This window comes from Labeo rohita, chromosome 22, assembly GCF_022985175.1.
Source record: "Labeo rohita strain BAU-BD-2019 chromosome 22, IGBB_LRoh.1.0, whole genome shotgun sequence".
NCBI lineage: Eukaryota > Metazoa > Chordata > Actinopteri > Cypriniformes > Cyprinidae > Labeo > Labeo rohita.
In genome coordinates, this window is record NC_066890.1 from 52,279,353 (window position 1) to 52,303,710 (window position 24,358).

At 34.5% G+C, this 24,358-nt stretch overlaps 2 protein-coding genes across 3 annotated transcripts; both read left to right on the top strand.

The window, feature by feature from the left end:
• The first annotated feature begins 2,049 nt into the window (after positions 1–2,049).
• Positions 2,050–13,944, top strand: LOC127154103 (uncharacterized). 2 transcript variants are annotated; one of them, XM_051095508.1, is made up of 7 exons: positions 2,050–2,194; positions 7,586–7,912; positions 8,006–8,046; positions 8,159–8,350; positions 9,676–9,811; positions 12,720–13,019; positions 13,585–13,944. In XM_051095508.1, exons 5-7 carry the CDS (start codon positions 9,745–9,747, stop codon positions 13,911–13,913), a joined length of 696 nt encoding a protein of 231 aa, XP_050951465.1. In that variant the 5' UTR covers positions 2,050–2,194; positions 7,586–7,912; positions 8,006–8,046; positions 8,159–8,350; positions 9,676–9,744; the 3' UTR covers positions 13,914–13,944. The 2 variants fall into 2 exon arrangements, with proteins under 2 accessions (XP_050951465.1, XP_050951464.1); XM_051095507.1 differs by having other exon boundaries at positions 8,006–8,350.
• Positions 13,945–14,327: 383 nt separating this feature from the next.
• On the top strand, positions 14,328–21,001 carry LOC127154106 (uncharacterized). Its single transcript, XM_051095510.1, has 4 exons — positions 14,328–14,757; positions 15,807–16,118; positions 20,010–20,063; positions 20,494–21,001. Exons 1-4 carry the CDS (start codon positions 14,457–14,459, stop codon positions 20,598–20,600), a joined length of 774 nt encoding a protein of 257 aa, XP_050951467.1. The 5' UTR covers positions 14,328–14,456; the 3' UTR covers positions 20,601–21,001.
• The last annotated feature ends 3,357 nt before the right edge of the window (positions 21,002–24,358 follow it).

The following is a 24,358-nucleotide window of genomic DNA, read 5'->3' on the forward strand; positions in this document are numbered from 1 at the left end:
AGGGATCAGATCTCTGTTTGCACAAGGAGTCTGACAACAGCCTGTGCTCCATACAAAAATCTCACTGGATTATTACAATTAATGGCAAAATGAATGTTTAGAAATGTAAACTGATATTTCCTACTGATACACTACAGCAAAAGACTGAGTTTAACTGACTTTAAACCATTTTTTAGCTGATGAAAATACTAGTGGCCTAAGACTTTTGCACAGTACAATATATTGTTTATTGATTTGGTGCCATGATGGACATTGAAATGTTATTTATTTTTCATTTTAAACAGTATAGATGATTACTTAATGCACTGAAAAAAGTTTTTCAAGCAGTTCCTCATCCAATTAATAATTTGTCGTTCAATTCAGTTTACAATTTTTTGTTTTATTTTTCAAATAATATTTTTTTAGTTCAAAACATTGTTAAATATAAATATTTTTAATTGAGAGCTCAACTAAAACAAGCTCATGTAGCACAGGCTCTGGGATGCACGTCCACGATGCTACGTACTACTGAATCATGTCGAAAGGTCATGCAAATCGTTTAAGAATGACCCATCACTAATTCGTAGAATCGTGGATGCGCATCATTTAAACTACATTTTGGAAGTTCAAAATCGTGGCAAACCTCTCATGGCAGACGCGTCATCATGTTTAGATCGATTTATGAGATCGGCCTTTTTAGAGACCGCTGTTCAAACATCCCCAAGGGATTATCGGCCGATAATGATTGCTACCCTATCAATCGGAGCACCCCTAGTTGCAAATAACAGCAGCAGATAAAATTGTAACCACAAACCAACAAAACACCATTCCACAGTCATTTTTTTTTTTACTCAGATGAAGTTTAAGACGTGCGGGTTTGAGGGGGAAAAAAAGTTTCTTACCAGCTGTGTGTTATATGATGCCAGTCTGTACAAAGGGCTGACACTCCTGTGGTAACTTGCTGATTAAAACATGGTCAGAATCCAATTTAAATCCAAAAAGCTTAATTGGATGTTTAAACATTATTTTTTAAAAGTAATAAGTACTTTAGAAATAAAGCAAAAGGCAGAGCTCTCAAATGACCTCGTGCAGATAAACCAAAATGTCTACTGTCTCTGCACATGTACAAGGGAAAATATGTTATGCTGTTAAACAACAGTGCCTGTTGCTGGTCAACATATCCCACAATGCATCGCAAAGTACAGTAACTTATGGTTATTATATGAAAACAGCATTTTACTATTAAATTTCCTTGTAAATTTACAGGAGTTTTTTTATAGTGAATATGCTTTGACTCAGTTTCAGTTTTAAAGACTTTGAGTTTTTTTTTTTTTTTTTTTTTTTTTTTTAAATCTAGTCACCAAGATATTCGCTTTAATATCCTACAAATACATTCAAGAATTGGTCAAAATAATACATCAATCAGTTTTATATGGGTTCCAGCACACATAGGAATAAGGGCAAATGAAGAAGTGGATAAATTAGCAAAGCAAGCTTTACAGAAAGAAACAACAGAGCTACAAGTTCCATTAAGTAAATCAGAGATTAAGGTTTTAATTTGGAGTGAAGTGATTAAAGAATGCAGGTTAAGTGGAACAATGGGGAAAAGGGTAGATTCCTTTACAGTTTAATAAACAAAGTAAATCAAAATATAAAGTATATAAGTCAAGGAAGGAAAAGGTTATCTTTAAAAGAATATTGTTAGGGCACTCAAATTTAAATAGCACACTTAAAAAAAATAGGAAAACATCCAAATGGGTTATGTGAACACTGTAATGTTGAAAAATCAATACCTCATGTATTCCTGGAATGTAGTATGAAATAGAAAGAGGATAATTATTAGAAGAAATAAGAAAGAATGGAATCCAGGATTTAAATTTTAAGGATTTAATAAATTGGTCACGTTAAATAGATAGTAAAGACCTATTTTATTGATTTTATTAGAGAGACGGGATTGAGTGCTAAAATATAAAGCTCTGTTCCACACTCCGGAGCACAAGGTGGCACCTATTTACGTTGGTTGCCAGCCGCCGTTAAAAACCAAGAAGAAGAAGTTGTCGTTTTCAGCCCGCAAGGGTGCGGTGCGGAGCGGAAGCGTCAAACGTTAGAAGACACAACGAAGGAATTTTTGGCACAATTATTTAACTCTTGCGATATGAACTTTACAATATGATGAACATGTTTTTATTTTTTTTATTCATTTTCCTTACGGACGGTAAGTGTTTGAATTCTGCTGTTCTTTAATGCAGGCATACTTTTGGTTTCACTTTCCCCCAGAGTTTCCATAGTAAGTTAAAGACGAGATGTCACGATTTTGGTGTCCAAATCAAGTTTAAAAACGTATGTATATATATATATATATATATATATATATATATATATATATATATATATATATATATATATATATACTTTGTTCCAAAGTAAAAAAAAATAATAATAATAATATTCAGTATTTAGTGTAATGGTATGGATTTTGATTTTACCATTACATCTTTAAATAAACATGTAAAATACCAAGTTAAAATATAAACTTGTTGTCTTTTCAAGTAAGTTTTGCCTGTTATATTAAAAGGACTATGTGTTATTGGTATGGAGGAACACATCTAACTCAGCAAAATCAGGACACCACAGTGTTCTCCATTACACTGAATGACAGGATAAATAACCATCTTTTTTTTCAATCACAGGTAAATTAAGAATGTTTAGCATTGACAAATGTGTGTTAAACATAACAAATATTAATATTTGAATGCATTTTTGTATTGATTCATTTATGTTATTGATTAATTTTAGACACCCATGAAAAGAGGACATTGCTAGGCACTGTAAAAAGCCAAAAGGCTAATAAAGTAAACACAGTCCCAGTAGCCCATTCACGTTGAGAACAATAACTATAAAGATAACTATAGCAGTAACTATGCAGCCTCCATACCAATGAACGATAGCACTGTTCGTTCTAAGCATGTGCTGCAGATTTATCATATGCTGTTTTAAATGCTCGAGCTCTTTAAAGTGGAAGTGAGACTGATTGGCTGCCAGTGCTTTTATCACTCATCAGCTGTAAAAAAAAAAAAAAAAAAAAAAAAAAAAAATTCCAACAATATAAAAAGAGATTCCAACAATATTCCAAAACTTTATATTTCAGCATCTGCTTCTGCTGTCATTTACTTAGGAATATTATTAAAACTAATTTAATGACACGGAATAATACTACACACATTTCAGTTATGGGAACAATGGCAATATTATCTCTCTTTTTGACAAATCATCATTCAGAGTAACAAATAATGGTCATTGAGCATAACAAATACTTATGTAAAAATGAAACAATATTCTTATTCTTATTTTGACCTCTGCTTATTAAAATACAAAAAAAGATGATCATACGAAATTGTATTGTTTTTAAAATGACTTAAAATTACAGTTGATATTTGAGGGCTGCACTGTGATGCTTAAATAGTGTAGTTTAATATGTCATCAAATGATTCATGTTTAAAATCTGCTTAAGATTTTCTGGTACATAAATATTGTTACACTGAATGACATTTTAGTGGGTGTATTTTGTAAGTCAATGTAAAAAATGCTCAATAGTTATTATATTTTCCTTTTTTAGAAAAATGTAAAGTTAAACAGGACACATTCTAATGTATGAAAAAAAAAAAAGATTTAAAGCTGTATTAGACTTTTATTTTGACACCATTTTCACATAATGCACACATTCTTTCAAAACATATTAATTAAATTCTCCATATTGGTGCCTTATATCCTGGGAGCATCAAGGCAAGTGTATTTATATAGCACATTTCATACACAATGGTAATTCAAAGTGCTTTACATAAAAACTCACAACAAGAGTTTTTAACATAAAATAATCCTAAAAGTAATCACATTAATAAAAGTAGAGAACAAACATTTTAAAAATGATTTTAAAGCTTATTTAAAATGAATTATAACAGTTAAGGATTAAAAAAATGAAGATGCATAAAATACAGTGCAACCAGTTTGGACGTAGCACAATGCTTATTTAGTAAATGCACAGCTAATCAGTTGTTTTTGAACCTGGATTTAAATGTGGCTACTATTTTAACACATCTGATCTCATCTGGAAGCTGGTTCCAGCTGCGGGTGGCATAATAGCTAGTTTTGAGTAAACCCTTGGTATGTCTAACTGACTTGATCCTAATGATCTAAATGGTCTCTTAGGTTTATGTGAGAGTAAGAATATCTGCAGTATTCTTATAGGACATTGGTAGATTTATAAATGAGTAATAGTACTTTAAAATCAATCCTTAATGTAACTGGAAACCAGTGTAAAGATCGGAGGACTGGTGTGATATGCTCAGGCTTTCTGGTTCTAGTCAGAATCCTGGCAGCATCGTTCTGGATGAGCTTCAGTTGTCAAATGGTTGTCCTGGGAAGGCCAGTGAGGAAACCATTACAATTGTAGGAGCTAAATCTAATACTTGAAGCTACTGAGTCGTTTGATCCCGGATTAATTAGGCTGACGCGCTTTCTTACTGTGGTGTTACGTTGCTTCCTCGTTGAATCTGTCCATAAGGAACGAGTCACTGACAGGAAGTTCAGTTGGTCATTGTAGACATTTATTGGCTCCACAAAACACCAAAATCCAAAATGTCCAAAACAAAGACTTACATTCAAGGAAAGTTTCACAATCCCATCAGCTTCGCACTGTTGCGTTCAAAAACCTTTTGCCCTTCCGGGTCAAAACGCCTACCTACCACAGTAGGAAGGCTACCTATATGTAGTTCAATAACAGTAAATCTCACAGCGCCACTCAGTGGTCAAAATGAGAATAAAACATTACCTTCATTGAACATTTTGGCTCCTACAACAATAGTCCACCCTGCAGGTGATAAAAGCATGAACGAGTCTCTCCAAATCTTGACTGGAAACAAATCATCTAATCCTTGCAATGTTTTGAGATTATAGTATGCTGATTTAGTTACTACTTTGACATTACCATTAAGAAGTAATATAATGCTTTGGGGAAGAAAGACTTTGCAGTATACTTTTTGAATGTCGCAGAAGCTTTTATCTAAAATATGTAGTGAATTAGCTCAAAAGGGTAATGTTTATAAGTAATTACAATTAATTATGATTATTTACAGTTATTTATATCAGTTGCCAGTAGTAACTGTAGCAGAATTCAATTTCCATCAACTAATCTGTTCGTCCAGCGAACATTCAGTATAATTTCATCTTCACAAGAAAACGTAGCTATGAAAAGAGTCAGTTAACCACCTGAGTGATACCATCAGCGTTGTCTACAGCTTATACTAAAACTTTTGTTTAGTTAAATGTACAATACTTGCATTGCCTTGGTCATTGAACGAGTGTCCAAATGCAGTCTCGGGTAAGAGTCTTGATGGTTTGGAGCAGTGGTGGTTTTGGAATTTGCGATCACGTTCTTCCAGGTCCAAAAAGTGATGAACTCCAAAGATTTTAATTTGACTCTGTTGTGATTGGGAGTTTCTTCCCAGGTGGAAAGTGAAGAAGAGCAAAGAACTGAGAAATTATGAGGTCTTTGGTGAATGGAAAGACAAGGCTGCAAGGCCTGGGGCAAGCTTAGGGGGTCCCGGAGAGTTCTAGCTCATCCTACCCATCTTCTTAGGCTCTAAAAGAACCGCAGAGTGACTCCTTGGGTCACTCATGCGAGATAAGTGAAGAAACTAAAAGCATGGACAAGAGAGAGAAATGTCTGTTTGAGGACATTTCCATGAGAATTAATTCCAGGGTTGAGTGAAGATGAACTCCAGTGTTTTAGTCTGACTTTGTGGTCAAGAGCCACAGCTGTATATGTTGGGGCCTGCCAGGCACACCCCACGCTGGCTCAGGCTCCCCATGAGTCAATCGGAAGATTTTGCAGAAGAGGATGGGGGATCACTCGTGTGAAACCTTTAAGGTCTCTGGAGGCTACACCTCCATTTTCACTTTTGAAGGGAAAGTTTACGACTCTTTGTCTGTGAGCATGGTATTTTGCATATGTAATTTGATTGGGTGTTGTTGCAAAACCTAAGACCTAACTAAGGATTCTTAAAACACTAATATGTTGTATAAGTATCAACATATAATATACACCATCTTTTAGATCATCAAAATACGAATTCAAAGACACCAAACATGGCATAGGTGGGTTATATGACTAGTTATCTATCATAACAAATGCATACAACAATAAACAATGAAAAACACAAAATAAAAGGCAGTAATACTATACACAATGACGTGGGGCTATGTGCGATAGGAAGGTCAAAGAAAGATTTGTCCGTGAAAGAAAAGGGGAGAGTCCATTTTTATGGGCATTGTGTCTTTACTATGGGTAAATGTAGTGAGTGTTGCTCTGCTTGCATTTCTTTTGAGAAATAAAACCCATGTTATCAGATGGTCACCCTGGCAACTGAGTCCTTTTGGAGTGTTAGTTCCTTTCGGGGGTTGTCTCCACAACTCCAACATATAACTGGCTTGTTGGTTTTAAAGATTATTTGTTAAAAGTAACAAATAACTGTGTGTCTAATGGGTCGAGATGCTACAAGTAGCTTATGTTAATTTCAAGGAAAATCTGATCATGTATTACCTGGGATGCACATTACGTAAATATGGGTGAATGTGACACTCAGAAATCATTTGAGAAATTAAAAAATCCCCACAAAATCAATAAATCATTTGAAAAAACATTAAGTCAGTCATCCAATAAACTATCAATATGTAAACAAATAGATTAAAAAATAGTCAAGCGTAAATGGCAATTGGATGTTATTTATACTTAAGTGAAAATAGCATATTTAACTTAAGAATATATGCTATTTACCAATAAGTGTAAATAGTATTTTCTTAGCGGTAGATGCTATTTACACTAAGTGCACATAACATTGGATTCTATTTGCACTAAGTGAAAATAGTATTTTTAGTGATATGCTATTAACTAAGTGCAAATAACTAAAGATTCTATTTACACTAAGTTAAAATGGCAAGATTTTCGGCTATTTATACTTCAAATATCTGCACATCAGTATTGTAGTACTATACTAGTATTACAAAACAGTATAAAATAATAACATACTGAATGTAAATTTGAAATTAAATTTAGTTTATTAAATAGATGCTACCTAATGAATGGGACAATAACCCTCTCTACACCTACCCTAACCCTACCCAATACTTTTTCAACTTTTTAATTATTATTGAAAATAAATGTATATCCAATGTGATATGAGATCTGAAAAGGGAGAAGAACAGTTTTGCAAAAGGTGGATTTGAACCCGAGTCAATCGTGTCAAAATGACTGTGCATGCACTTCACCATCTACGCCACTGGAGCTGTTGTTAAATAAATGTCTTTTGTAGTGTTGACTAGCCCAATTGCACGTTGGTGGGTGGGGTTAATGCAAATAGCCTCTGCAAACAAAGCAGGCTATTTGCACTTAGTTTAAGTAGACACTCCAACTATTACCCTGTTAACCACTGTACTTTTTCTAGGAATTGTTTATATAGTATGTCCTAATTTGTAAGACATTTTTATAAATGGCAAAGCATTTGTTGAATGAAAAAAAGTGCATCTCTGACTGTTTCTGTTTGTTCTGCAGGTGTGTTTGGTGTTGATCCAGATGGAGTAAACACAGCAATAGAGGGAGATTCTCTTACTCTACAGACTAATTTTACTGAAATGCAGAAGGATGGTCTAATAGAGTGGAAAATTAATGGAACTCAAATAGCAAAAATCAATAAAGGAACTGGTAAAGTTGAATACAGTGATGATAAATTGATGATGATGTTTCGTGACAGACTTAATCTGGATCAAACTGGATTTCTCACCATCTGGAACATCAGAATCAAACACTCGGGTGAATATAACGTAGAGAGTACCAGCAGCGCAGGGACCATATCCAAGACATTCAAAGTTATTGTGAAAGGTAAATTCAACATTTTATTCATAAACTTTTGCTGCCTTTGTTTTTGTTAACAGAATTGTAATAATTTTAGACATGAATGTAACTTTTTTTTAGACTCTCCACTCAAGTCTATTGAGGATAAAGATGAAATAAAGGTATTGTCAGCCATGAAAGGAAATTCTAAAACTCTAAACACTGAAACTAAACAAAAGAAACATGATCTAATACTGTGGAGATTTGGAGCTGAAGGATCTCTCATTGCTAAAGGTGATACAGAAGACAATCGTACATCATACTACGATGGTGATGATGGGAGATTCAGAGGCAAACTGGAGCTGGACAGTAAGACTGGATCTCTGACCATCACAGACCTCGAAACTCAACATGCTGGAGACTTTAGACTAAAAATCATCAGTGACAGAAGCATCTTACTCAAAAGATTCATTGTTACTGTCTCTGGTGAGTCACATTATTCTTTCAAAACTATTTAGATAGCCCATTAAATATTTAGATACTCAGATAGTTATTCGTAGTGTTTGTTAAAGATCAGATCACACTAATGACTGACTGTCTTTATCATTATAGTACAGGCCCGGCTCCCACCCAATCAGAAGCTTGGCCCACCCTGGCCCCACACTAAATTGGAGCGATATTCAGTTTGCTAGATTTTAATTTGTCTTTTTTTTTCTAACCGCTCACACCCCAAAACATTTTAATATTGTATATAGTTTTCGTGCTATCAATACGCAGGGTATTGAAATTGCTTTTGCTCTGTTTACTTTCACTTTTGCTTTCGTGATTAAAGCGCACTCTGTGTAAAGGATGTTTGTCATTGAGCATTAAGCAGCAAATCCTCAAGCATGGTCTTTCAGTCACGTCTCCTTACTCCCTTTTTTTTTTTCTATTTAATCAATGAGTGATTTAGATTTTTAGCCCCCTTAGCCTACCCCCAAACCTACCAATTTTATAGCTAATATAAAAGGATATAAAACGTAACTGACCAAAATATGCAGGGAAATTACCATTTCCTACGATTGCAGAAATGTTATTTATTTTAAGGGTTTAAAGTGTAGTCTTGTTTAACATCATGCATCTTGGAAACGAGCTGGCAGCAGAAATCAGACAGAACAGAACAGAATGTTATCATTTCATATTGAGTAAACGATTAAACAATTTAATAATACAACTGAAAACATAAGGCCATTGATATGACAACTAAAAACAGCAATAATAATGAAATGAATACTGAATGAATATTTTAATACTCATAAGGATTCGTTTTTAGGTGTCGTCATTACATACGTATTTGTACATTTAGATGCTTTGAATACGTCAGCATCATACGTTTTAGTGTCTGGAAAAACTTAAGTAAATGTATGTTTTATATAACCACTTTTTACGTAAAAAAAAAAAAAGTTCCATAATGTATAGTGCTTTATTTTCACACACTAATTTTGTACTTAATATACTAAAAATTATTCTTTAGTAAAATAATCTTAAGAACATCTAGTGTACTCAGCTGTGCTATTTTGAGGCACTATAAACTATTGTGCTAATGTGCTTTTATCATAATATCTATGTATTAAAATAATGTATGTATTTACCAGTACCCCACCGCCCCCCAACCCCGGGCCAACCTCAAATATCACTTGGCCCACCCTTCATCTCATTTCTGGAGCCGGGCCTGTTATAGTATCAGATTTTCACTCAGGTTATACAGTGCTGATGTTTGTAGTGCTTGTTATAGATCAGACACACGTTGACACTAATGTCTCTCATCTTAGATGTTTCAGATCCAGGTGTGTCGCCAGGTGCTGTAGCAGGGATTGTCATTTGTTGTTGTTGTTCTGCTGATGGCTGCAGCTGGTGGTGTTTTTTACTATCGCCGCAAGATCAAGACTGAACTACCAAGTCAAACGTGTAAGTACACCAGCTGATACAGCAAGAGAAAAAAAACATTGAACTTTATTGTGGTTCAGTAGAGTTTAAATGTGTAGTATGATTTTTCATTCAACATTTCTACTTTAACCATAAGTTCTGCTTGTATCTGATGCAATAATTAATGAAGTGTGTGATTGTCTAGTATTGAGCTGAATTACATTAATATACTAATTACATTAATATAACTGAATTTAAGATCTGTTTAAGATCTCTAGATTGTGTCTGTTCATGTAGTTTTGTCCTTCTATTGTAGGTTGAGATATTTAGCAGAAATCGGGCTAAAAGCATAGTCCTGCTGTCCTTTGGTCTTTTGAGTTTTTTCTGGGTCACCTGAGTCTTTCATAGCACCTCACACATTTGTTTGTGTTTGTGTAACCCGGGTAACCTAGGCTACTAGGAAAAAGATTAAGAATGATTCAAAATGTAAGAAAAGTTGAAGAAAGCTAAGAAGAAAAGAAAAAGGCGAAAGTTCCAGAAGGACAAAAGATTAATCAAATCACTCCTCTCACTACAGTAGCAGACATCCCTTAGAGTAGGGATGGGTAGATCGACACCTAATGTCGACACAGGGTTTGAGTTTTCGACACACTAGTGTTCCGAAAAAAACAGACGCACGCTCTCAGATTCGCGCTGCTCTCGCCCAGAGAGATTGCGTGCACTTCTCTCCTTTCTCTCAAAGTGTGGATTAAACGTTTTTCAATAGTTATCATTATGCACTTAAAAAAAGCATCTCAAAACAGATTTTTTTTCATTGTATTTTTGTTTTACACTGGTAATTGTACTTCGTTTCACTACTTTATCTCTTTTATGTATGTACAATCAAAGATGGATCTTTAATTAATTCCTAGTTTAATAATTTAGCAGTGTTAATCGAATGACCATTAGAAATTGGGTGCTTTGATGATGATTACATATAAATCACCTCTGTCCAACTGGTTGGTCAAACCCCTTTGAGCAATTTATCTAAAAGCAACATTTAGCTGCCCACAGACCTTTGCTTTTGAATCCATCAACTGGTAGGAGAATTCCAATCTTTCTCATTCTTTTGCACACGGAATACTCGGATACTTCAGACTGGTTTGATTTTTGCTTTTGAAACGGAGAGATTTCATCTTTCTGAACTGAATCATTTGATCACGAACTTTGATCAATTGAGTCGTTTGATTCATAAACTGTGTTCAATTGAATCATTTGATTTATTCTTGCGTTTTCAACTTACATGGTTGAATATACTTTTCAGTTTTGAAAGTAGAAGTGTTATCTACATTTATTTTCTGCTTTCTGAGTTAGAGTGAACATCCAATTACTTTTTTTGTTGTTGTTTAATTGGGTTATTGAATGTAAAGTAAATGAAGAGTTTGCTGTTGTGAATTGATTTGAGAGAAACAGACACAGTATTGTTTGTTTGTTTGTTTGTTTGTTTGCTTTTTTTTTTTTTTTTTTTGAGAATGTACTTTATTTTTGTTACATTGTGTGAAGAGTGTGAAACCTGTTGAACTTGATTTCTTGGTCTTATAAGAGACAACAGAATAGTTTGTGACGGTTGTTCAAATTTACTGAGCACTGCTAATTAATTGTTGATTGCTGTGATCCTTCTGCTTGAAGGAAACTACAAAGAGAAGTTTACTAATATAAATTTCTATACAAATCAGATTCACTGTGTCAACTATTCACTCACCAGTAGCATCATATCCTCTCTCCAGTAGACAATCCTTGCTTCTGATTGTTGGCCCATATTGAAAATTAAGCTTGTGTGACACGCTAAACATGTTGTACGCTACATTTGTGTCTTTGTGTGTAGCTTCATTGCTTGTTCATTTTAACATAATAGACTATTAATACAGAAACTCTACACTGAAAACCAAGAAAACGATATGGAGAGAGTGTTTTTACTTCTACTGTCAATGACACACATGTTTATAATTTAGCAAATATATCTGAACATGTCTGGTCAATTAGTGTTGTTTGTTTAATCCTTTGAAGGAATAGTTTATTCTAAAATATAAATTCATTATTTACCTACATTTATGTCATTGCAAATGGCTTTTTAATTAAATACAAAATAAGATATTTTGATAAACATGAAGTTCTTTTCTATACAACAGTAGTTTTACTGATCATGTCTGTCAGACAGTTTTGACTATTATTTGTTATTATCATGTATCACATGACTCATTTACTGTATTCAAAGTTTTTTCAAGTCCTGTGATGTTGTGTGTGAACAGATTGAAATTTGAGTAATTATTCACTGATCATCTTCCTGTTCACTAAAGCTCTGAAATGCAACACAAAAGATATTTGAGCTACAAACATGAAAGAGGGAGTTAGCTGACTGAATGTTTCATAGGTGAACTCGACACGTGTTTGAGTATGGAAGATAATATTTGTGAATTATAGCAAAGAGTTTCAGCAAACAAACACTTAAACTGCACATAAAAGCTGTTGTATGAGATCATAAGACTTACTGCCCTTTAATGTCATTTGTGGAGGCAACTTTTTGAAAGCCATTATAAGCTGTCATTACATGGAAAAGAGCTGCATGATGATTCTTCAAAATCTGCTCATTCATTAGACGAATGAGGGCGAGTAAACAACAAAATGTTTTATTTGGTTATATGATAATATAAAAGATGCATATTAGTATTTACCTGTAAGAACAGTTTAAAAACAAGTAAAACCTATATTTTCAGTGGAAAATGTTAACACAAGCAACATTTTTGCAAATTGTTACAGATGTTTAGTTAAAGTCATCCAGAAGATGAAGTGATTATTAGAAGCACCTATGAAGAATCACACAGTATCCTCTTAGTCCTTAAATCATAATGACATGTTCATGCAAACTCAATAATCATCTCCTCATTTCTCTATTTCTGTGTGCTGCTGTCAGGGTCAGTGCCTCCAGGAGATAAAATCACTCTAAACCCTGATACTGAAATACAGACAGGTGATGAGATACAGTGGCTGTTTGGAGCTGAAGACACTCTCATAGCAGAAATCAAAAAAGAGACTGGAGAGATGAAGACATATGATGGTCCTGATAGGATATTCAAGAACAGACTCAAGCTGGACGAGACGACTGGATCACTGACCATCAAGTTCATCAACACTCTATACACTGGACTTTATACTCTGAAGATCAGAAGAGGCAGAGAAACCTTAAACAAAAAATTCCAAGTTTCTGTCAATGGTGAGTCACTCCAGTCAGTGTAATAATGATCACATTCTCCATCATTCATTCATTTTTTTCTGAAGTGAATTCAACTCAAACTGCTTAATCTTTAGACTCCTTTCAGAGTTTCTCAGATCATTCAGTCTTTAGTGTGTTTCTGTCTTTGGTTATTATAAATTATTTACATTTAAAAAATCTTTGTCATTTGTCTATATTGTCATATAACCACATATAGTGACAAAGCTGCCAAAAATGAAATTACAGCATAAAAGTTTCTACACAGTGTTTATGGAAGACCAGAGCTCAAGACCTGTGCTAGTTATCTGATGCATTTCCTGTGCATAGAACGATCATCTCTAACACTAGAGAATAATGTCAGTGAGAGATGCATTTAATGTTTTATACAGAATTTCATTTTTAGCTCAAACTTTTCACACAGCAGTGTAAAGATCATCACTGATAAAACAGAATCTGCATGATCTGAGTGTAGAAATTTAAAACTCTGATGTTCATATGCACACATACTTGATCTAATGGCATCTGTGTATTTCTGTCTTTCTATGCACTGTTTTCACACATGAAGATTGGATGAGATCAGTGATGGAGGGAGAATCTGTCACTCTATACTCTGATATTAAAATGCAGACAAATGATGAGATACAGTGGCTGTTTGACGATGAAGAGCAACAGACTGTCATAGCTGAAATCAAAACCAGAGAGACTAAATATGATGGTCCTGATTGGAGATTCAGAGACAGACTGGAGCTGGACAAGGAGACAGGCTCACTGACCATCACAACGTTCACAGCTGCACACACTGGATTCTACACTCTGAAGATCAGAAGAGACAGAAAAACCATATACAAAAGATTCTACATTTTTGTTGAAAGTGAGTCACTCCAGTCAATGTAATAATGATCACATTCTTCCTCATTCATTCATTTTTTTTTTTTTTTTTTTTTAAAGTGAATTCAACTGCTTAATCTTTAGAGTCCCTTCAGAGTTTCTTCAGATCATTTCAGTCTTCAGTGTGTTTCTGTCTTTGGTTATTATAAACTTTAAAAAAAATCACTCCATTGGCCTATATTGTCATAAAACCACATATTGTGACAAAATGACAAAAGCCCCCAAAAATGAAATCACAGCATAAAAATGTATACAAAGTGTTATTGAAGAGCCAGAGCTCAAGACCTGTGCTAGTTTTCTGGTGCATTTCCTGTGCATAGAATGATCATGCTGTATTTAACAATGTTTTTATACAGAATTTCATTTTCAGCCCAAACTTTTCACGCAACAGTATAAAGATCAGCACTGATAAAACAGCATCTGTATGATCTGTGTGGAGTCATTTCAAACTCTGTTGTTCACATGCACACATACTTGATCTAATGGCATCTGTGTATTTCTGTCTTTCTGTGCACTGTTCTCACACATGAAGACAGGAAGATAGAAGTGATGGAGGGAGAATCTGTCACTCTAAAGCCTGCTGCTGAAATAAACAAAGATGATTTGATACTGTGGCTGTTTGGAGATGAAAAGCTGCTGACTGGCATAGCCATGTTCAAAAGAGAGACCGGAGAGATCTCTACATATGCTCATGTTGCCGGTGGGATATTCAAAGACAGACTGGAGCTGGACGAGACGACTGGATCTCTGACCATCAGAAACACCAGAACTGCACACTCTGGACTCTATAAACTACAGATCATATCCAGCAGTGGAGTTTTAGACCAGGCATTTATTGTCACTGTCAAAGGTGAGTAGCTCAAGTCAGTATAATAATGATCACAGATCTTCATTGGCAGTTTTGCTCCATAATTTTGTTCTTCTGCATGTAATTCAGCTCAAACTGCTTAATGTTCATTCAGAGTTTGATCTGTAGATCATTTCATGTTTTAGAAATGTATGAATCAAGTTTTAAATCTCTCTTTGAATTACATTGTGAAATAAACACTGTTCTGCTGCTGTACCAAAAGGTACTTCCTTACGTTTGTTTATATTTATATATATATATATATATATATATATTTACACTACCGTTCAAAAGTTTGGGGTCAGTAAGACTTGTAATAGTCTTTAAAGAAGTCTCTTATGCTCATCAAGGCTGCATTTATTTGATTAAAAATATAAAAAAAAAAAAAAAAAAAAAAACGTAATATTTATTTTAACATACTTTAAAATAGAATTTATTCCTGTGATGAAAAGCTGAATTTTTATCAGCTGTTTCTCCAGTCTTAAGTGTCACATGATCCTTCAGAAATCATTCTAATATGCAGATTTATTATTAGAATGATCAATGTTGGATAATATCAACAGTTGTGCTGCCAAATATTTTTTGGAACCTGTAATTTTTTTTTCAGGATTCTTTCATGAATAACAAGTTTAAAAAGTACAGTGTTTATTCTAAATATAAATATTTTATAACAATGTAAATTATTTATTATTAACTTTAATAAACTATTAATTATTAACTTAATACATCCTTGGTGAATAAAAGTATTAATTTCTTAAAAAAATAAAAAAAAAAAAACAATAAAAATGTACTGACCCCAAACTTTTGAACGGTAGTGTATATATATATCAGAGCTTTGTAGTTTTGTCTTTGAGTTATCAAATCTGAAGTGAATGCACAGTAATATTAAGTTTCTGTTTAAGAAAACAGCAAACAGTCTTTATTTCAGACTGATAAAAAAGGATCTGAATGATCATGATGTAGTCCTTTCAAACTCTGATGTTCACATCAACACACTTGATCTAAAGACAAATTTGTCTTTGCTTTTCTGTTTCTATGTGCTGCTGTAACAGATAAAGTGGAGAAGAAATTACTCAGTGAGAGAGATTCTGTCACTCTAAACCCTGATACTGAAATACAGAGAGATGATCAGATCCTGTGGACGTTTGGAGATGAAGACAATCTTATTGCTCAAATCAGCAGAGGGACTGTAGAGACATATGATGATGCTAATGAGAGATTTAAAGATAGACTGAAGCTGGACAAGACGACTGGATCACTGACCATCACAAACATCTCATCTGAACACACTGGACTCTATGAACTACAGATCATCAGCAGCAGCAGAGAGTATTTATACAAGAAATTTAGGGTTTCGTTACAATGTAAGTAACTGTCTTTCAGTTTATTTTGTAAAATGAACAAAAGTGTAAGAGTGATGATGCACTGAATGAACAGTTTTACACTGAACTGAATTTTTAATAGGCAAAGGTGCATATTATAGTTTGTAAATGTATTTTCACATTCATTATGCATTTTCCTCAATTTATCCAATTGGTTCAAAATTATTTAATGCAGAGCAGGAAATTAATACACCGATTAAGTATAAATACTTTACCTGTATTTATAAATATTGAATGTATTTTAAAATGTATTTTGTTCTAAAATATTATAGTTATTAATGTCGCATTATTGGTAAAGTGGCAGATCCTGGCATAGGCAATATAAGCAGCTGTCTAGGTTAGAGCTCTGCACAGGCCTCAAATATTTGCTTGTTAAGTCTGATGTCAAGCCTCACCTCCGTGACTTCCGGGTCCACATGCTCTATCAGATGACACAAAAAAACAACAAATGATACTAATTATACATTCACAATATATATACTACCAAAAAAATATGATCCTACCCTTTAACTTCATACCAAAATCCCCAAAAGCCAGACAATAAAAATATAAATATAAAAAAAAAAAAAAAAATGTGTTTAGGATGCTGTGAGAATTGAGACTGTGGTGTATGCCGTAAATTTGAAAACGTTTAGCTTAAGTGTTTAATATGGATAAAGAGTGGTCATAAACGGCCATGTTCATTGGATGCATCACTTAACACCCCCCTTTAAAAATTAATTAATTAAATAAATTAAATCAATAAACCTTATATATAATCATTTATTAATAATAATAATAATAATAATAATAATAATAATGTAATTAATATTTTGTGTGGTGGAAGTTAACTTTTTCAAACAAGTTTAAAGTGATTTTTACCTTTTGTGGGCATTTTTTTAACCTTTATAAAGCCATTCTTTTTTCTGAAAGTGTGCATTGTTTTGTGTCAAATTCTTATATTTAATTAATAAAGTCACTTAGAATAATAAGACATTTCAGGCTGTTATCACAAATAAAATCATCATCCTCAACATTCATCTTTTCAGTATACACTGTAAAAAATAAAAAAATAAAAATTTGTTGAGTCAGCTTAAAATAATTTGTTACCCTGCTGCCTTAAAATTTTAAGTTCAGTTAACTAAAATAAGTTTAGTCAACTTGAAATGTTAAGTTATACTCAGTAACAACTTAGATATTTGTGTTTGCTAAACTTTACATATGGGTAAGTAACCCAGCTGCCTTAAAATTTTAAGTTGATTCCTCAAATAAGTTGTCACTCAGTATAATTTAACATTTCAAGTTGAATAAACTGTTTTTGAGTTGACTGAACTAAAAATTTTAAGGTAGCCAGGTTACAAATTATTTTAAGTTGACTCAACAAATTGTTTTTTTACAGTGTAGAGGGGAAACAGACGCTGCATCTGAACTGGCATTTAGATGTATTTACCCAGTTTAATATAGTTAATCAATATCACACGAAGATTTTATACAACAGTTCAATAAACTAGAAGTTAACATTAAGAGACTTACGTTTTAGAAACCATATTCCCTATTTTTGCTCTATTTCGCCAACAAAAAATTATTGCAAACACAGCCACAGCACTGTTTTGCGTCTCTAAACAACATGACTGTGTTTTGTTCCTGAATTAATCAGCCATTTAAATGATTCGGTTCAATTGCATTGACTCACTTATTAACTGTGACTTACTTACACCTACTGGTTTAGGTGATTTTTAATAAATTCAAATATCAGCATTTAACGTTTTAGGATTAAAATATTACAACATTTGTAACTGCAGGTTAAACGCATTCATGTCCTACATTAAATTATATAAATACACATTTTCTGCCCCCATATCCTGAATTTTGGGAAAATGCTTTTTATTAGTGGGGGGGAAACGGTAAAATTTAAATGAAGTGACTCTCACAGCAGTTCTGGAGATTAAGTTCATGCATTTATGTCGCCATATGCACAGATATATATATATATATAATGAGACACAGAAGCCAAAAATAACCGTGAGCGTCACGTGTGCCTTGATGTTGGACATGGGATATTCGCAAATTTAGTTAAAATATACTGTAAATCATATGTTAAAAATGCTATTTTTCATAACCAAATGGGCTCAAAAGCAACATTTTATCATAATTTAAAGCTCAATAGCATTTGAGTAAAATGACTTACAGCCACAAAAACAACTATAAAATGTTCACGTAGGTGTCAGCTATAATGCACACCTTTTACATTTTTGATAGTAATTAAAATATACTGTAAATCATGTGATAAAAATGCTATTTTTCATAACCGAATGGGCTCAAAAACAACATTTTATCATAATTTAAAGCTCAATAGCATTTGAGTAAAATGACTTACAGCCACAAAAACAACTATAAAATGTTCATGTAGGTGTCAAGTATGATGCACACCTTTTACATTTTTGATATTTATTAAAATAAACTTTAAATCATATGTTAAAAATGCTATTTTTCATAGCTGAATGGGCTCAAAAACATTTTCTGTAATCTGAACTTGGCATCCAATGACCCCTTTAAAGCAGAAAAAAATCTTTACAGCCTAGTACAAAAAGTGGTTTTGGTCTATATAGCTAATTGTGCCCTTCATGTCAACTGTGAAGGGGGTGGATTTTTTTTAAATAACTCATCTGTTTAAATTATATTTAGCCTTAAAGTTCTGCATAATTTAGGGCGTGGCCACTTGAGTGACAGGTAGATTGCCGCTGCTGCCACCACCGTCGCACTAGGCGGGCTTCAATGTCCTTCCACCCATGGTTTCAGCAACCAGCTCCACCCACATCCTGCTTCTTTGCCCAGTTTCGATTAAACGGGAGTGACGTGCAGTGACGCGATTCCAAGATGCCGACGGAAACCTATGGGTGACGTCACGGACACTATTTTTTACAGTTTGAGGTTACAGCGTTTTAAGTTTGTTAAATGTACGTTTTTTTTACTGTACTGTACTGTAGTCACTCTGTGTGGAGTGTCAGAGCTTGAAGTAGGACTCAAAACAGGAAAGAAAGCTTTTCGGTTAAAAAAAAAAACAATATGTTATTGAGTGCATACTGTAAAACAAACATGAATTGAATGGTTTAACAAATGCAACAAACAAGTCATGAACAAGAAACAACAAACGTAATGCGCCGAGACAACCAGTCAGTAGTCAGTGTTATGGCCTCTGACACGGATCACAGCCTCACATCGCCTATGCATGCTTGAGATGAGGTTTTGGATGTTCTGTTAAGGGATGGCTTGCCGTTCGCAAATCCACACAGGTTCCTGGAGGGACCTGGCGTGCTTGCACTCTTGACTGTAGCTGCTCCCAAATGTGTTCAAGGGGGTTTAAGTCCATTCTTGAGATGCCCTCCTCCTCCAAGAATTCCGTTACAATTCTTGCTCGATGTGGGCCGGCGTTGTCGTCCATAAGCACGAAATCTGGCCGCATTGCACCAGCATACCACTGCACAACTGGTCTCAGGATTTCATCCCTATACCTTTGGCCTGTCAGGCTGCCATTTTCAATGATGACAAGCTCTGCCCTTCCACCCATGAAGATGCCTCCCCAATCCATGAATGATGATCCGCCAATACGGTCATGCTGTACAACTTTTTGCGGCAAATTTCTCTCCCCAGAAAGACACCAGACCCACCTACGCCTGTCTAGGAAGTTCATACAGAACCGGGATTCCTCTGTAAAAAGCACTGTACCCAACTGATTCAATGTCCACCTGCCTAGAGCACCAAATATGCCAGAACCACTACTGCATGTACATGTGTAGGAGATATATATACATACATACACACACAAACAAACACACACAAACATCCTTAATTAAAATTAACTGACTTGTTATAATCTAATTTTTCTGTTTCTAGGTACTGCTGTTTCAGGTGACGTGAGGGAGAAATCATTGAGGAAGGAAAAGAATAGTGAGATTCTGTTGTTTGCACTGAATATCTTTAACTTTACAACAATATCATGATTTGTGTGAATTGGCCTCATGCAGTTTATTCATTCAGATTTCAAACAAATGACTGTCAGTAAATTAAAAGAGTGACTGTCCTGAGAGAAATGCTGTTAATGCTACAAAGTTTCAAGATGTAGAAGTCTTAATTTTAGTTTGCATATTTTCATAAATGCATCACTTTTACATACATAATGTGTTTTTCATTCGTTTCATTTTTCAAACTAGATTGAACCTGTCAAATGAACCAAATGTGCTGCTGACAATTTGTTAAATGATTTTGTAAATGCTTGACATTAGTTTTTGTTAGTAGTTTGCATCTCATATAGAAAAAAATCCACAATAGTGCATCTGCTCTGTTTTTAATTATTTATTGTCTCTGTGTTTTCTGACAGATTCCACAGAAAAGCAAGTGAATGAATTAGCGACTGTAGTGATGCCACTGTTGAATGAAGAGGATGAGGATGTAGCAGATGATCAGGAGGAGACGAGTTCACTTTAATAACATAAGACCTGCCCACCAGTGTCAAACACTCTTAAAACATCAACACAACACAAACATGTTTCTGCTTTATGAGCCTCTGAAATCTGTCCAGTGAAAATGAGAAATGAATCTGTGTGTTGAGTTGTTAAACTTGCATGTAAAAAAGCTTCCTTGGTTTTAGATGAACATGTTGTCAAACACTTATTTGAATAATGTAACACTTTATACCAGTTAATCTGTTTAGCATAGTATTACTTTGACTCTTAACAGTTTTGATTTTGTATGATTGTAGACACCACAGCAGTGTTAACACCACAGACACTGTAACCATTGTATTTGCTTTTTTTTCATATATAATTAATGTAAGGTCCAGCAGCCTGGGTGGAGGTGTTCTGCATGTATGTCTTTTCTGGTGCCTCTGTAAAAGATGACTGGATTTATTAAAACTTTGATTTCTATTTTAATTCTGACTCCTTCCTCGTTTAAATCTGACTCCAAATTCAAGTGTTTACAAATTGAGACAGTAATTTTGGACGCTGATCATAATATTAGTTGTCGTATTTTAGATAATCTAATAAATAATATAAAGGCAAAATTGTGTGACAAACAACTAGGGATGATATGTGACAGAAACATGATAGCTGAACATGATAATGGAAGAAAAGTACATAATAATAATAATAATAATAATAATAATAATAATAATAATAATAATCTAGACCTTTTTACAATTGTGGTTCAATCTTTGTTTGGATACAACCTGCTTCCAGATTTCATCCTTGATTGTTTCCCCCAGATCTCTTTCCCATGCCAATTCAAGTCCACTTAAATTAGGTGCATTAACATCTCTGATTAAGGCATAGAAAACTGAGCAACCTCTTTTATGACTAAATGTGGTAAAGATGTGCTGTATATCCGTTGGTGGGTCAGGGTCATTTTTAATGGTTGCAAGGAGACAATGTCTTAATTGCAGGTATTTCCAAAAGTCATTATTCGGCAGGTTATACTTTTGTTTCAAATGATTAAATGAGACCACATGTTCTCCTTCATAAAGGTTATCCAAGAAACATATTCCTTTATTGGCCCACTGTGTCCAGCAGAAAGGCTTCCTATCTATTTTAAATTTAGTATTATACCAGATCGAGGCTCTAGTTGTCAACCACGGGGTTTGTTTGAAGTTTTGGTGATACAATTTCCAACTTTCTCTAACAAATCTAAGAACAGGATTCTGGTCAGGTACTGGTCGAGCGAGTTGTGTCAAGAAAGCCTCTACTGGAAAAGGGGCCAACAATTCCTTTTCAATATGAACCCACCTAGGGGCTACGTTAGGTGCCATATTGATTTTAGACCACTGCGAAAGTGAAAATGACCAATGATACCAGTCAACTCTGGACAGAGAGAGCCCACACGAACTTTTAGCAGAATACAATTTGACAAGATTAATCCGGCCCAAGATAGACATTGTAAGTTTGCTCCAATTCTGTAACAAATTTTGGATCTCTTGGATAACTGGTTGTAAGTTAACCTGCATAATTTTTTCTAGTCCAGGTACAAGTTTGACTCCTAAATACACTAACCCAGATGGCACCCATTTAAATGGCCATTTCACTTCTAACATATTATTATGGTTTTTAGACAGAGGCATTACTTCTGATTTACTCCAATTAATTTTATATCCTGATATTTGAGAGAAGTCATCAATTAAAGAGCACATTGTGGGTACTGTTATTTGTGGATTGCTAGAAATAAGTAAAATATCGTCAGCATAAATAAATAGTTAATGCTCCTGCTGACCGGCCATAACACCTTTAATATTTGGATTGCTACGTATAGCTATAGCTAATGGCTCTAAGACTAACGCAAAAATAAGGGGTGAAAGGGGGCACCCCTGTTTTGTGCCCCTATGTAATTTAAATCCCGATGACACTATGCAATTACATAACACTGATGCTTGGGGTTCAGTGTATAGTAATTTAACCCATTTAATAAAAATTGACCCAAAGCCAAATCTTCTAAGGGTCTAAAATAAGAAACCCCATTCAACCCTGTCAAAGGCCTTCTCAGTGTCCAGGGAGAAGGCCATGACAGGGTCTGCGACACTTCTTGAGTTCCACATGAGATGTAATAGTCTTTGCATGTTATCTGCTGAAGACCTAGCCCTAATAAACCCAACTTGGTCTGTATGTATAATAATAAGTTATATATAGGTAATACGTTTTCTAATCTCTTTGTGAGTACTTTGGCCAAAATTTTCCCATCTACATTGCAGAGTGAGATGGGTCTATAATTTGCGCAGTGTAGTGGGTCTTTTCCTTTCTTGTGAATTAGAGTGATTATGCTGGTTCTCATACTTTCCGGAAGTTTACCAGTTATCAGTGCATTCTGAAAGACAAAGAGCAATTTAGGTGCCAGAAATTCAGAGAATTTTTTATAAAAGTCAGAGGGAAAGCCATCTTCCCCTGGGGCACGACCGGGTTTGAGATCACTTATGGCATCCTTAATTTCCTCTAATGTGATATCATTTTCTAGATAGTCCCTATCAAATGTAGACAGACATGGAATCTAGGAAGAGAAGAATCTGTCATATTTTTCAGTGGGTACTTCCCCTTGTGATGTGTATAGCTCTTGATAGAAATTTGTAAAAACTTTATTAATTTCCTTTCCATCTGTAATCAGTTTGTCTTTATCGTCAAGGATAGAAGGAATAGGGTTCTGCATGCTCAGCTGTTTGACTCTATGTGCCAAATATTTACCTGCTCTCTCACCTTTTTCATAATAATTTTGTTTTGTGCAAAATAGTGCAAATTCTGCTTTTTTCTGTATAATATTATTCAGCTCCAATTTCAGACTATTCAATTTATTAAAAGTTACAGGATCCGAATGACTGTAATTTTGTTTTTTTCAAAGACCTAATCGTTTCTTCCAATTTACCTAATTTTTCACATTCCATACGTTTGCGTAGTGAACAGTGTTGAATTAGCCTACCCCTCAAGAAGGCCTTAAAAGCATCCCATGTTAAACCAGGATCAGACACAGAGCCCTCATTATATAACCAATAGTCATCCATTGCTGTTTGTATGAAGGAACCTGAGGTCTCACAATAAAGAATTGTTAAAGCGCCATCTTGTATTTTTCCTATTGTTTGCAGTCGTAATGACTACATCCACTGGAGCATGATCTGAGAGAACAATATTCCAGATTGAAGCTGACTGAACCTGACTCACCAGTTGTTAAAATATAGTCAATCCTAGAGTATGACTGATGTGGATTTGAGAAAAATGTGAAATCTTTCTCTAGGGGGTGCAATGTACGCCATATATCTATCAGGCCACATTCATCCATCATAGTGTTTTCACCAACGATGACTTCTGTTGAGGTTAGTCGACTCTGGAAGGAATTTACCGTGTCGTGCAAGGCGTCCACCGATCTTGCAGAGGTTTGACTGAATTTAGTATCAGGGCAGCCATGTCCCCCTTTATGACCTCTCGTTAGTTCAGAAACAAGTTGTGTCATTGATAAGGAATCATCGACCATTCCCTCCGCAACTTGGTTTACTAGCTGCGCTAGCCTTTTTAGACTGCGATGCAGTGTTTTTCTGTTTAGCGTTACTCATTGTGGACAGGTTAATTGTAACCTCTTCTTTATTTGTTTAGTCGTGCTTACACCGTCTTATAATATAACATTCACTGCAAAAAGGTGTATATAACGTGAAATGATAGGGAGACTATCCACTCTGCTGCCTATCCCTTTTCTAATACACAGAAAAAAACAATGGT